The sequence below is a fragment of the Pseudophryne corroboree genome, chromosome 4 (genome assembly GCF_028390025.1).
Source record: "Pseudophryne corroboree isolate aPseCor3 chromosome 4, aPseCor3.hap2, whole genome shotgun sequence".
NCBI lineage: Eukaryota > Metazoa > Chordata > Amphibia > Anura > Myobatrachidae > Pseudophryne > Pseudophryne corroboree.
The window spans coordinates 834,607,805-834,623,580 of NC_086447.1; the positions used below are offsets into that span (position 1 = coordinate 834,607,805).

General features: G+C 47.3%; 1 protein-coding gene across 3 annotated transcripts in view; it reads right to left on the reverse strand.

The window, feature by feature from the left end:
* SLX4IP (SLX4 interacting protein) overlaps positions 1-15,776 on the reverse strand; it is a 481,037-nt gene that overhangs the window by 243,701 nt on the left and 221,560 nt on the right. For 2 of the 3 annotated variants that reach the window (XM_063918550.1, XM_063918548.1), the window contains exon 3: positions 11,951-12,120. The exons of the other annotated variant lie outside the window; for it this stretch is intronic. In XM_063918550.1, the coding sequence (XP_063774620.1) occupies positions 11,951-11,980 (30 nt within the window). In that variant the 5' untranslated portion in view covers positions 11,981-12,120. The remainder of the gene's footprint in view (positions 1-11,950; positions 12,121-15,776) is intronic. 3 annotated transcript variants of the gene reach the window in all.

The following is a 15,776-nucleotide window of genomic DNA, read 5'->3' on the forward strand; positions in this document are numbered from 1 at the left end:
TGATCCGAGGCAGCAACAGGCTCAAAGCTTTGACTGTTCCCAAGATGCACAGTGCCGCCTCCTCTATAACCCCGCCTCCCTGCACAGGAGCTCAGTTTCGTTAACCAGCCCAATGCAGTAGCAGGTAGTAGAGACCACAATCACTCGTAGCCAAGTACACCACACACTCACCACAGGAGAGGGTGTCAGCGGCTATGCCACACCAACCCTAAGAAGCTAAGTGCGTCAGGGTGTGCGTCTTGTGGAGCCCAGTGTACCTCGCAGAAAGAGATTTAACAACGGTAAGTTCTTACCATAAATCTAATTTTCTGCTGCGGGGTACACTGGGCTCCACAAGTATTAACATCGGGGATGTCCTAAAGCAGTTCCTTATGAGAGGGGATGCACTGTAGCGGGCACAAGAACCCAGCGTCCAAAAGGAAGCATCCTGGGAAGCGGAAGTATCAAAGGCATAGAACCTTATAAACGTGTTCCCTGAGGACCACGTAGCCGCCTTGCACAATTGTTCAAGGGTCGCACCACGGTGGGCTGCCCAAGAAGGTCCAACCGACCGAGTAGAATGGGCTTTGATTGTAGCAGGAGCTGGACGACCAGCCTGTACATAAGCATGTGCAATCACCATTCTAATCCATCTGGCCAGAGTCTGCTTGGAAGCAGGCCAGCCACGTTTGTGAAAACCAAAGCGTACAAACAGAGAATCAGATTTTCTAATGGACGATGTTCTGTTCACATAGATACGGAGAGCCCGTACCACATCCAAAGACCGCTCTTTGGAAGACAACTCAGGAGAATTAAAGGCCGGAACAACAATCTCCTGGTTAAGGTGGAATGAAGACACCACTGTGGGTAAATAACCTGGTTGCATTCTAAGAACCGCCCGGTCCCGATGAAAAATCAAATGGGGGGACTTTCAGGATAAGGCACCCAAGTCCGAGACCCTTCTCGCTGAAGCAATACCCAGCAGAAATGTGAACCTTGAGGGAGGCCAGACGCAGGCCTAAGTCCAGGCCCTGCTGTAGGAAGGCCAATAGTTTGGCAATGCTAAACTTGAAAATGTCATGATTGTGAGACGCACACCAAGTAAAGTAAGCATTCCAGACCCTATAGTAAATCCGAGTAGAAGCCGGCTTACGGGCCTTCAACATAGTTTTAACGACAGCCTCAGAAAAACCCTTGTCCCTCAGGACGGAAGCTTCAAGAGCCATGCCGTCAAAGCCAGACGGGCCAAGTCCTGGTAAACACAAGGGCACTGAACAAGGAGGTCTGGTCATTGTGGAAGTAGAAGGGGATGATCTAGCAAGAGGCCCAGTAGATTGGAGAACTAGTGCCGTCTAGACCACGCTGGAGCGATCAGAAGTAGGTTTCCTCCCTCTTGCTTGAACTTCCGTATTACTCTGGGCAGGAGTGACACCGGAGGGAACACATACGGCAGCCGAAAGTTCCATAGAATTGACAGAGCATTCACGAACGCTGCTTGAGGATCCCTTGTCCTTGCTCCGAAGACCGGAACCTTGTGATTGTGTTGAGACACCATCAGGTCCACATCTGGAAGGCCCCACTTGTCCACAAGAAGTTGAAACACCTCTGGATGGAGGCTTCATTCTCCGGCGTGTACGTCCTGACGACTGAGATAGTCCGCTTCCCAGTTTAGGAGCCCCGGAATGAACACTGCGGATATGGCCGGCAGATGGCGTTCTGCCCACTGAAGAATCTGTGATACTTCCCTCATTGCCATGCGGCTTTGAGTGCCGCCTTGATGATCGATGTACGCCACCATGGTGGCGTTGTCCGATTGTACTTGAACAGGTCTGTTCTGTATAGATGCTGGACCACGGTCAACGCATTGAACACTGCCCGCAGTTCCAGAATATTTATCGGGAGTAGAGACTCCTCCTTTGTCCACCCACCCTGATGAGAGTGCTGTTCCAACACCGCGCCCCAACCTCTCAGACTGGCATCCGTCGTCAGCAGGACCCAACTGGATATCCAGAAGGGACGGCCCCTGCTCAATTGTTGGTCCTGAAGCCACCAGCTCAGTGACAGGCGGACCTCTGGAGACAAGGAGATCATGTGAGATCTGATCCGGTGAGGCAGGCCGTCCCACTTGTCTTCTTTCTTCAAATAAGCTATGAAATGGGCTGCAAAGGCAGCCCTCCTGTTAAGTGCCTGCTTACTGCATGGCACCAATTTACAAACTGAGCTCCTGTGCACAGAGGCTGGGAACAGTCAAAGCTTTGAGCCTGTTGGTGCCTCGGATCAAGATCCTACTCTACACCCCCGATGTTAATACTTGTGGAGCCCAGTGTACCCCGCAGCAGAAATAAAAGTTTATGGGTAGTTGCAACAACTCTGTACTTTTTCCATAGAAACTTTTTCCTGTGGTATCCGGACCAGTACGATCGCTATTTTATTATGCCACACTTAATTTTATCCTGAAATCCGACTGATAGGTCTGAACGTCATGAGCCCCACCAAGGGATGGTAATCGACAGGTAAAGGATGAAGTTGCCATGGCAGATTAATGTGGTGGCTTCTGTGGTGTTATTTTATACGGAAGGCGCCAAGATGAAGCTGGAGAATCATGAGAAATGAATTTTGATGATAAAACCAGATAAGGAATGAAACGTGGACATATTTTTGGTTTTTAGTAATGTTTATTTTTTCTATGAAAGGTTTATCCTGCATAACCACAACATACACATTCTTCAGAAGGGTTCCTGATATAACTTTACTTTTTTAAATAAAAGCACAAATGTATACTTTATTAGCTGGTAGCAACTAGTATATTTATTAATACATACGTAATCAGAAGAATTAAAGGGCTCGATACAATTCAGCACAGTATAAATAACGCTGGGAAGGAGGTCCCGGAGCTATTAATTGACAGCGCCATTATGCCCGACAAGCTGATTTCTACTTGCATCCCTCCTGTGGTGCAAGTAGAAATCCAACTAAACTACTGCTGTAATGCCGATTCTTATGACTTAATACATGGTTTAAGGCGTGAGAAATGACATCTCCCGACTAACGATAAGGACAACTGAATAGCTCCAGGACCTCCTTCCCGGCACTACACATATCACGTTGGAACCAAATTACTTGGCGCTTGATCAAAAACACCTATTTATATACCTGTTTTCCCTGTTGCTGCTACCCAAGGGATACTCAGCCCGTATAAAGTCATACGTAACCACAGAGAAATGAGTAGAGCAGTGCATATGATCTAGAATTACAGGTGAGAGTAAAATTGATATACATGGTACATCCCGATAGTGGATGCTGAAATGTATTTCCACTAGGATTAGCCTATTAGAGTTGTGATGTAAGCTATTTTGCGGATTTAATTAGTGGCAAACATGCATTTCTAGAATGTTGTCTTTACTATGCTTATCAGTGCATATGTACATGTTGTCATGGTGATGGTTACCAGTGAATGACGCAACTCACGTTGACGTCATTGGAATTCGCCAAAGGAAGCGGGCGTGTGATCCGACTTCCGTCAGCGTGTGGTACTTCGGGGTGGGCACTTGGCATATAGGTAAGTTTTTTTTATCTGATATTTTTACCTGATGAAAATGCCAAAATAAAGGCATTGAAACGTTGTCTACATTAATATATCACCATCTCTGAATTATGTGTCGCTTGTAGTGCCGCACCTCTACGTTGTTTATAATACCCTATCAGTGAGGACACCCAGCACAGTAATGTGTCGTTAATGGGAGAGCCGGACGTCCAAATGTCTGTGTATGTATAATATATAGATATATATCACTGGATTTTGAGAGAGGTGGCAGCATTGAAGCACTCAAACATCATGATTTGAGGCCAACTATTTTTTATCTATCCAGTGTTGTGTATAAACACACAGTATATGGGTCTGGTATAAATTTATAGACCTATCCTTCTCCTTTTTGACCGTTTTTAAAAAAATTGTTAAAAAGAATTGTCACCTTGATATCTGTCTATAAGTCTGATCGGTCCAATATTGGTGTAGGTTTATCTTGATCTTATAAATATGGATTTCGTCTGGAGTTATTAGCCTCAGACATTTATTGATCTAATACCCCTGAGGAAGTCCTAAGGGACGAAACGCGTCGGGTTCTACATCTGATCAAACCTAATTGGTGCATATTGGAATTGGGTTCTGCATCTGATCAAACCTAATTGGTGCATATTGGAATCTAAACATGTCTGATTGAATATCCATCCTGTATGGTGATAATGTTATTGACACTATGAAATGGAGATAGCATTCTGTTTTATGAATACATTTTTAAATCATTGTGATTGTCTGTAATAGATTAATAAGTCATTAGCGCCCTCAGATTTGTTATGTATAGATATATATATAAGAACACTTCCCCCACAGTAAAAAAATTAAAAAAAATAAAAAGAAGCCACAACGAAAAATAAGATTTTACTCACCGGTAAATCTATTTCTCGTAGTCCGTAGTGGATGCTGGGAACTCCGTAAGGACCATGGGGGATAGACGGGCTCCGCAGGAGACTGGGCACACTATAAGAAAGATTTGGTACTACCTGGTGTGCACTGGCTCCTCCCTCTATGCCCCTCCTCCAGACCTCAGTTAGGATACTGTGCCCGGAAGAGCTGACACAATAAGGAAGGATTTTGAATCCCGGATAAGACTCATACCAGCCACACCAATCACACCGTATAACTCGTGATATTAAACCCAGTTAACAGTATGAAATATAACTGAGCCTCTCAACAGATGGCTCAACAATAACCCTTTAGTTAGGCAATAACTATATACAAGTATTGCAGACAATCCGCACTTGGGATGGGCGCCCAGCATCCACTACGGACTACGAGAAATAGATTTACCGGTGAGTAAAATCTTATTTTCTCTGACGTCCTATTGGATGCTGGGAACTCCGTAAGGACCATGGGTATTATACCAAAGCTCCCAAACGGGCGGGAGAGTGCGGATGACTCTGCAGCACCGAATGAGAGAACTCAAGGTCCTCCTCAGCCAGGGTATCAAATTTGTAGAATTTAGCAAACGTGTTTGCCCCTGACCAAGTTGCAGCTCGGCAAAGTTGTAAAGCCGAGACCCCTCGGGCAGCCGCCCAAGATGAGCCCACCTTCCTTGTGGAATGGGCTTTCACTGATTTAGGATGCGGCAATCCAGCCGCAGAATGCGCCAGCTGAATTGTGCTACAAATCCAGCGAGCAATAGTCTGCTTAGAAGCAGGAGCACCTATTTTGTTGGGTGCATACAGGATAAAAAGCGAGTCAGTTTTCCTGACTCCAGTCGTCCTGGAAACATGCATTTTCAAGGCCCTGACTACGTCCAGTAACTTGGAATCCTCCAAGTCCCTAGTAGCCGCAGGCACCACAATAGGTTGGTTCAAGTGAAAAGCTGATACCACCTTAGGGAGAAACTGGGGACGAGTCCTCAATTCTGCCCTATCCATATGGAAAATTAAATAAGGGCTTTTACATGACAAAGCCGCCAACTCTGACACACGCCTGGCCGAAGCCAAGGCCAATAACATGACCACTTTCCACGTGAGATATTTCAGATCCACGGTTTTAAGTGGTTCAAACCAATGTGATTTTAGGAAACTCAACACCACATTGAGATCCCAAGGTGCCACAGGAGGCACAAAAGGGGGCTGAATATGAAGCACTCCCTTTACAAAAGTCTGAACTTCAGGCAGTGAAGCCAGTTCTTTCTGGAAGAAAATCGACAGAGCCGAAATCTGGACCTTAATGGAACCCAATTTTAGGCCCATAGTCACTCCTGACTGTAGGAAGTGCAGAAAACGACCCAGCTGAAATTCCTCTGTAGGGGCCTTCCTGGCCTCACACCACGCAACATATTTTCGCCAAATGCGGTGATAATGGTTTGCGGTTACTTCTTTCCTGGCTTTTATCAGCGTAGGAATGACTTCCTCCGGAATGCCCTTTTCCTTTAGGATCCGGAATTCAACCGCCATGCCGTCAAACGCAGCCGCGGTAAGTCTTGGAACAGACGGGGCCCCTGCTGTAGCAGATCCTGTCTGAGCGGTAGAGGCCATGGGTCCTCTGATAACATTTCTTGAAGTTCCGGGTACCAAGCTCTTCTTGGCCAATCCGGAACCACGAGTATCGTTCTTACTCCTCGCCTTCTTATTATTCTCAGTACCTTTGGTATGAGAGGCAGAGGAGGGAACACATAAACCGACTGGTACACCCACGGTGTCACTAGAGCGTCCACAGCTATCGCCTGAGGGTCCCTTGACCTGGCGCAATATCTCTTTAGCTTTTTGTTGAGGCGGGACGCCATCATGTCCACCTGTGGCCTTTCCCAACGGTTTACCAATAGTAGGAAGACTTCTGGATGAAGTCCCCACTCTCCCGGGTGTAGGTCGTGTCTGCTGAGGAAGTCTGCTTCCCAGTTGTCCACTCCCGGAATGAACACTGCTGACAGTGCTAGTACGTGATTTTCCGCCCAACGGAGAATCCTTGTGGCTTCTGCCATCGCCACCCTGCTTCTTGTGCCGCCCTATCGGTTTACATGGGCGACTGCCGTGATGTTGCCTGATTGGATCAGAACCGGCTGGTTTTGAAGCAGGGGCCTTGCCTGACTTAGGGCATTGTAAATGGCCCTCAGTTCCAAATGTTTATGTGTAGGGACGACTCCTGACTTGACCAAAGTCCCTGGAAATTTCTTCCCTGTGTGACTGCGCCCCAGCCCCGAAGGCTGGCATCCGTGGTCACCAGGACCCAGTCCTGTATGCCGAATCTGCGGCCCTCTAGAAGATGAGCACTCTGCAGCCACCACAGTAGAGATACCCTGGTCCTTCGAGACAGGATTATCAGTTGATGCATCTGAAGATGCGATCCCGACCACTTGTCCAAGAGGTCCCACTGGAAGGTCCTTGCATGGAACCTGCCGAACGGAATTGCTTCGTATGAAGCCACCATTTTTCCCAGGACTCGTGTGCAGTGATGCACCGATACCCGTTTTGGTTTTAGGAGGTCTCTGACTAGAGATGACAGCTCCTTGGCTTTCTCCTGCGGGAGAAACACTTTTTTCTGTTCTGTGTCCAGAATCATCCCCAGGAACAGTAAGCGTGTGGAAGGAACCAGTTGTGACTTTGGAATGTTTAGAATCCAGCCATGCTGTTGTAGCACTTGCCGAGATAGTGCTACTCCGACCAGTAACTGCTCCCTGGACCTCGCCTTTATTAGGAGATCGTCCAAGTACGGGATAATTAAAACTCCCTTTTTTCGAAGGAGTATCATCATTTCTGCCATTACCTTGGTAAACACCCTCGGTGCCGTGGACAGTCCAAACGGTAGTGTCTGGAATTGGTAATGGCAATCCTGTACCACAAATCTGAGGTACTCCTGGTGAGGAAGGTAAATTGGGACATGCAGGTAAGCATCCTTGATGTCCAGGGATACCATGTAATCCCCCTCGTCCAGGCTTGCAATAACCGCCCTGAGCGATTCCATCTTGAACTTGAATCTTTTTATGTATGTGTTCAAGGATTTCAAATTTAAAATGGGTCTCACCGAACCGTCCGGTTTCGGTACCACAAACAGTGTGGAATAGTAACCCCGTCCTTGTTGAGGTAGGGGTACTTTGACTATCACCTGCTGGGAATACAGCTTGTGAATTGCCTCTAGTACAGCCTCCCTGCCCGAGGGAGTTGTCGGTAAGGCCGATTTGAGGAAACGGCGGGGGGGAGGCGCCTCGAATTCCAGCTTGTACCCCTGAGATACTACTTGAAGGATCCAGGGATCCACCCATGAGCGAACCCACTGATCGCTGAAATTTTTGAGGCGGCCCCCCACCGTACCTGGCTCCGCCTGTGGAGCCCCACCGTCATGCGGCGGATTTGGAAGAAGCGGGGGAGGACTTTTGTTCCTGGGAACCTGCTGCGTGGTGCAGCTTTTTTCCCCTTCCTCTGCCTCTAGACAGAAAGGACCCGCCTTTTCCCCGCCTGTTTTTCTGGGGTCGAAAGGACTGTACCTGATAATACGGCGCTTTCTTAGGCTGTGAGGGGACATGGGGCAAAAATGCTGACTTCCCAGCTGTTGCTGTGGAAACAAGGTCTGAGAGACCATCCCCGAATAACTCCTCACCCTTATAAGGCAAAACTTCCATGTGCCTTTTAGAATCTGCATCCCCTGTCCACTGCCGAGTCCATAAGCCTCTCCTAGCAGAAATGGACAATACACTTATTCTAGATGCCAGCCGGCAGATCTCCCTCTGTGCATCTCTCATGTACAAGACTGAGTATTTTATATGCTCTATGGTTAGCAATATAGTGTCCCTGTCCAGGGTGTCAATATTTTCTGACAGGGAATCTGACCAAGCAGCAGCAGCACTGCACATCCACGCTGAAGCAATAGCTGGTCTCAGTATAACACCAGTGTGTGTATATACAGACTTTAGGATAGCCTCCTGCTTTCTATCAGCAGGTTCCTTTAGGGCGGCCGTATCCGGAGACGGTAGTGCCACCTTTTTAGACAAACGTGTGAGCGCTTTATCCACCCTAGGGGGAGTTTCCCAACGTGACCTATCCTCTGGCGAGAAAGGGAACGCCATTAGTAATTTTTTTGAAATCACCAATTTTTTATCAGGGAAAGCCCACGCTTCTTCACACACTTCATTTAATTCTTCAGATGGGGGAAAAACTATTGGTAGTTTTTTCTCCCCAAACATAATACCCTTTTTTGAGGTACCTGGGTTTATATCAGAAATGTGTAAAACCTCTTTCATTGCCTCAATCATGCAACGAATGGCCCTAGTGGACATTAAATTTGACTCATCGTCGTCGACACTGGTATCAGTATCCGTGTCGACATCTGTGTCAGCCATCTGAGGTAGTGGGCGTTTCAGAGCCCCTGATGGCCTTTGAATTTCCTGGGCAGGCACGAGCTGAGAAGCCGGCTGTCCCGCATTTGGCATGTCGTCAAATTTTTTATGTAAGGAGTCGACACCTGCACGTAATTCCTTCCATAAGTCCATCCACTCAGGTGTCTGCCCCGCAGGGGGTGACATCACATTTATAGGCATCTGCTCCGCCTCCACATAAGTCTCCTCATCAAACATGTCGACACAGCCGTACCGACACACCGCACACACACACAGGGAATGCTCTTAAAGGAGACAGGACCCCACAAAAGCCCTTTGGGGAGACAGAGAGAGAGTATGCCAGCACACACCAGAGCGCTATATAATGCAGGGACTAACTGAATTATGTCCCCTATAGCTGCTATAATATTTACTGCGCCTCAAATATGTGCCCCCCCCTCTCTTTTTTACCCTTTTCTGTAGTGTAGACTGCAGGGGAGAGTCAGGGAGCTTCCTTCCAGCGGAACTGTGAGGGAGAAATGGCGCCAGTGTGCTGAGGGAGATGGCTCCGCCCCTTTTTCGGCGGACTTTTCTCCCGCTTTTTTCTGTATTCTGGCAGGGGTAATTACCACATATATAGCCTCTGGGGCTATATATTGTGGTTATTTTGCCAGCCAAGGTGATTTTATTGCTGCTCAGGGCGCCCCCCCCCCAGCGCCCTGCACCCTCAGTGACCGGAGTGTGAAGTGTGTATGAGGCGCAATGGCGCACAGCTGCAGTGCTGTGCGCTACCTTGGTGAAGACTGAAGTCTTCTGCCGCCGATTTTCCGGACCATCTTCTTGCTTCTGGCTCTGTAAGGGGGACGGCGGCGCGGCTCCGGGAACGAACACCAAGGACGGGTCCTGCGGTCGATCCCTCTGGAGCTAATGGTGTCCAGTAGCCTAAGAAGCCCAAGCTAGCTGCAAGCAGGTAGGTTCGCTTCTTCTCCCCTTAGTCCCTCGTTGCAGTGAGCCTGTTGCCAGCAGGTCTCACTGTAAAATAAAAAACCTAACATATACTTTCTTTCTAGGAGCTCAGGAGAGCCCCTAGTGTGCATCCAGCTCGGCCGGGCACAGAAATCGAACTGAGGTCTGGAGGAGGGGCATAGAGGGAGGAGCCAGTGCACACCAGGTAGTACCAAATCTTTCTTATAGTGTGCCCAGTCTCCTGCGGAGCCCGTCTATCCCCCATGGTCTTTACGGAGTTCCCAGCCCACTAGGACGTCAGAGAAAAAAAGTTTTACATTGTTTGGCAATACTTGAACAGATATATATGTTGTTTGTATGTTAATACTGGCCGGTGTATGTATATTGTATACCTTTTTAAATTAAATGTGGATTTGAAAATTACTTGTTCCCATGCGCTGACCTACTCATGTCTCTGTGGTTTCATGTCATGCTGAATCGAATCGAGCACAATGACTACAACAAAATAAAAAATACTACTATGTAAAATTTTCAGATGAAATGATTGCATACTAATACATGCACAAACATTGGGTGGGTAAGTACATACCAAAACATTTGTCTTGTATAAACAATAATTTGGCGGAAAACTGTATTAACAGTGGGTGTGAACAAGCCCCTAATGTCATTATTATATTATCATCACACACAGGACATGTAGAGAATATCACAGTCACAGCTGATAGACCCAATGAGGGCTTACTAATACTGCAGCTGAATGGGGATCTATTTTAAGCTCAGCTCTCAAGCAAAGTTTCGCATTTCCCAAGTGCCTCATAAACCACAAGCTAGGGTTACAGAGAACAATTAATTAGCATGCAGTTCAAACCTATACAGAATACAAGCATATAATTGCAGTATGCTAATATTCATTTACCAAACTTTGTGGCAAATCTCCTGTTGGGGGAGCTAATACCTACAAGTTACTAACTAGTATATAAAATGACTTCCTGCATCCATTTCTGTATACATAAATGAAACATATCAAATTATATAAAGCAGACAGATCATACAAATGAGTCATTTATTGGGAAGGCTTGTACCATTCCCCTATCTTTCTCTGTAGTGGACTGATAATCCACTAGCCAGGCAAGCTACTAAAAACAGCAAATTTGCTTATCAAACGGAAACGTCATTACTTGTTTCTTGTATCAAAATCAAATCAATAGGATACATTTAGCCTACTTATATTGCTTGATTCACATGCATTCAGGCCACACAAATCATAATTACTTATAAGAAAGGAACAAAAATACAGGTCGAGTCTCCCTTATCCAAAATGCTTGGGACCAGAGGTAATTTGGATATGGGATTTTTCCGTATTTTGGAATAATTGCATACCATAATGAGATATCATGGTGATGGGACCTAAATATAAGCACAGAATACATTTATGTTACATATACACCTTATACACACAGCCTGAAGGTCATTTTAGCCAATATTTTTAATAACTTTGTGTATTAAACAAAGTTTGTGTACATTGAGCCATCAGAAAACAAAGTTTTCACTATCTCACTCTCACTCAAAAAAGTCTGTATTTCGGAATATTCCGCATTTCGGAATATTTGGATATGGGATACTCAACCTGTATATAATTTTATCCTTTTAAAAAAAAGGTAGGCAACATGAACACACCACCTCCACTAAAATTCTAATAAAAAGTGCTCGCAATAGCCAAATTAATGTAATGCTGGCCATACTAGGGCAACTTGCATTAGATGCGAGCAGTTCCCCGGCGTACCATAAATTTTGCACTGTACGATCTATCATTCGACCAGCAATGGACACCTACCCGGATAGACTGATCATATGTGCAGCACATATGATCAGTTGATGAGACGTGCGACCCGAGGGGCAGCGCATCGTATCATAATCACACCCAAAACATGCACGATCTGCATGCGAGAGGTCGAATGACGCGTTGATATTGTGTATTCGCATAAAAGTCAGGAGTTTTGTTTATTTGTTAACAATTGTTTATATTGCACCAACATACTATGTTGCACTTTATAATTGGGAACAAAACAGTCATAAAATGAGACTATGTAATAGCAGAGAGACAGAGAGGTTAGTGGGTCCTGTGGGAAAACCTAGTCTAGGGAAAAGGAGATTTACAGTAGACTTACCATGGTTAAATCTCTTTTTGCGAGGTACATTGGTTCCACAGGGAAACATCGGGGTGTAGAGATGGATCTTGATCCAGGCACCAACAACTAAAGCTTTAGACTGTCCCAGGATGCATTGGGGTCTCCTCTATAACCCTGCCTCCAGGCACTGTGACCTCAGTTTCGTTAACCTGTACAATGCAGGAGCAGGTAAAAGAGAAGGCAGATGTTAGTCACATAGAACCACATTCTCACGACAGGAGAAGGGACTAGCGGCTTATGCCATACAAACCCATAGAGGCTAGGGCGCCCTGTGGAACCAATGTAACATCGGGGATATCCTAAAGCAGTTCCTCATGGGAGGGGACGTGCTGTAGCGGGTATGAGAACCCGGCGTCCAAAGGAAGCAACCTGGGAGGCGGAAGTATCGAAGGCATAGAACCTAATGAACGTGTTCACTGATGATCATGTAGCCGCCCTGCACAATTGTTTAGCGGACGCTCCTCGGTGGGCCGCCATGAAGGTCTAACAGACCGAGTAGAATGGGCTTTGATAGCAGCAGGAGATGGGAGTCCAGTCTGCGCATAGGCTTGTGCAATCATCATTCTAATCCATCTGGCCAAGGTTTGCTTATTCGCAGGCCAGCCACGTTTGTTTAAACCAAAAAGTACAAAAAGGGTGTCTGACCTCCTGATAGAGGCAGTCCTCTCCACATAAATACGGAGAGCCCTTACCACATCCAAAGACCGCTCTTTGGAGGACAAATCAGAAGAGATAAAGGCCGGAACCACAATCTCTTGGTTAAGGTGAAAAATAACACCACCTTAGGCAAATAACCAGGACGAGTTCTAAGAACTGCCTGGTCACGGTGAAATATCAGAAAGGGTGGAAGACAGGACAGAGTGCCTAGGTCTGACACGCTCCTAGCAGAGGCAATAGCCAATAGGAACAGGACCTTCACTGTGAGCCTTTTAAGGTCCACTGACTCAAGAGGCTCAAATGGAGACTCTTGCAGAGCATTCAAGACAACAGACACATCCCATGGAGCCACAGGAGGGACATAGGGAGGCTGAACCCGTATAACACCCTGAGTGAAAGTATGAACGTCAGAAATAGACGCAAGTTTTCTCTGAAACCACACCGGCAAGACAGAGATATGAACCTTGAGGGAGGCCAGACGAAGGCCTAAATCCAGGCCTTGTTGTAGACAAGTCAGAAGTCTAGAAGTATTAAATTTGTAAGCATCGTAATTCTTAGCAGCACACCAGGTGAAGTAAGAGTTCCAGACCCTGTAATAAATCCGCGCAGATGCCAGTTTGCGGGCCTTCAGCATAGTTTGGACAACCGCCTCAGAAAATCCTTTGGCCCGTAGGAGTGAAGCTTCAAGAGCCACGCCATCAAAGCCAGTCTGGCCAGGTCCGGGTAGACACAAGGGCCCTGAATGAGGATGTCTGGGGGTTGAGGAAGTAGAAGAGGACGCTCTATCGATAGACCCTGCAGGTCTGAGAACCAATGCCGTCTTGGCCACGCTGCAGCGACTAGAAGTAGTATTCCTCATTCTTGTTTGAACTTCCGCAGTACCCTGGGCAAGAGTGACACTGGAGGGAACACGTATGGCAGCCGAAAGTTCCATGGAATTGCCAGTGCATCCACGAATGCTGTTTGCGGATCCCTGGTTCTTGATCTGAAGACCGGAACTTTGTGATTGTGTCGAGACGCCATCAGGTCTACATCTGGTAGGCCCCATTTGTCTACTAGGAGTTGAAAGAGTTTGTGATGAAGACTCCTGACGACTGAGGAAATCCGCTTTCCAGTTGAGGACTCCCGGAATGAACACTGTCGATATTGCTGGCAGATGGCATTCCGCCCAACAAAGAATTTTTGACACTTCCATCATTGCCATGCGGCTTCTAGTGCCGCCTTGATGGTTTATGTATGCCACCGTGGTGCGTTGTCTGACTGTACTTGAACAGGCCTGTTCTGTATCAGAGGCAGGGTGAGAGACAAAGCATTGAACACTGCCCGCAATTCCAGAATGTTTATCGGGAGGAGTGATTCCTCCATGGTCCACCGACCATGGAAAGAGTGTTGCTCCAAAACCGCGCCCCAACCCCTCAGACTGGCGTCCGTAGTCAGTAGGACCCAGTTGGGTATCCAGAAGGGACGGCCCCTGCTCAACTGCTGGTCCTGTAGCCACCAGTTGTGCGACAGACGAACCTCCGGAGTCAAGGAGATCATGTGAGACCTGATACAATGAAGTATGCCGTCCCACTTGGAAAGGATTAACCTCTGCAGAGGGCGGGAATGAAATTGAGCGTACTCTACCATGTCGAACGCCGACACCATGAGGCCTAGTACTTGCATCGCCGAGTGTATCGACACTCTTGAGCGAGAGAGGAAGTATCTGATCCTGTCCTGAAGTTTCAGGACCTTCTCTGGAGACAGAAACAGCCATTGACTGTGTGTGTCCACAGTGCCCCCAGGTGCACCATGCTCCAAGCAGGAACCAGCGAGGACTTCTTCCAGTTGATGAGCCACCCGTGGGCTTGTAGGAAGTTTACCGTCAGTTGTAGATGACTGAGTAGGACATCGTGGGAGTTTGCCAGAATCAGCAAGTCGTCCAGAGACGGCAGGATCCTGACTCCCTGGCAACGGATATGAGCCATCATCACGGCCATAACCTTGGTGAAGATCCGAGGGGCTGTGGCCCGTCCAAACGGCAGAGCCTGGAATTGATAGTGAAGATTGCCAATAGCAAACCACAGATATTGCTGAAGCGATATGGCAATAGGTATATGCAGGTAAGCATTTTGTATATCCAGGGATACCATATAGTCTCCGGGTTCCATGGCCATTACAACTGAGCGCAGTGTTTCCATACGGAACAAACTTGTTCAGTGATTTGAGGTTGAGTATAGGCCGGAAAGACCCATTTGGTTTCGGGACTAGAAACAGGGTCGAGTAGTATCCTCTGCCTCTCTGGGACAGAGGTACCGGCACCACCTCTTCTGTATCCAGGAGAGAACGCACAACCAGTTGGAGAGCTTGCACCTTCAACGAATCAGAAGGGATAACCGTTGTGCAGAACTGGTGAGGGGGACGTCTCTTGAAAGAGACTGTGTACCCATGAGAGACAACTTCTCGCACCCATGCGTCTGAAGTGGTCTTCAACCAGACCTGGGTGAATCGCAGAAGTCGGCCTCCCACCCTGGGGTCGTCCAGGGGGAGGCCCGCCTCGTCATGCAGCAAGTTTGTTGTGTTTAGAAGCAGGCTGACGGGCTGCCCAGGATTGTTTTGCCTCTGGCTTAGTGGTTTTGGGAGCACGAGATTGTCTCGGGTATGCCTGACCTTTTGCTTTCCCTTAAGTTCGAAAGGAGCGAAAAGTGGTACCTTTTGAGTTTTGTGCATAAGGATTAGTATTTGGGAGAAATGCAGTCTTAGCAGCCGCTAAGTCAGTCACAATTTTATTGAGATCTTCCCCAAATAGAATGTCCCCCTTAAAAGGGAGTACCTCCCAGGTCTTTTTGCAGTCCAGGTTCACCTTCCATGACCTCAACCACAGAATATGGCGAGCCAGGATGGATGTAGTCGATGATTTGGCCGCCAACACACCTGCCTCAGAGGACGCCTCCTGAATGTAATAGGCGGCGGTGGTAATATGAGACAGGTATTGTCTGCCAGTTTCAGAGATATCCCGAGGCAGCTTTTCCTTTAATGCCTGAATCCATGCTTCAATTCCTTTTGCAGCCAAGGAGGCTGCTATAGTGGGTCTATGTGCAGCACCTGTAAGGGAGTAAATAGACTTCAGGCAAACCCTCCACACGCTTATCTGTCGGTTCCATCAGTG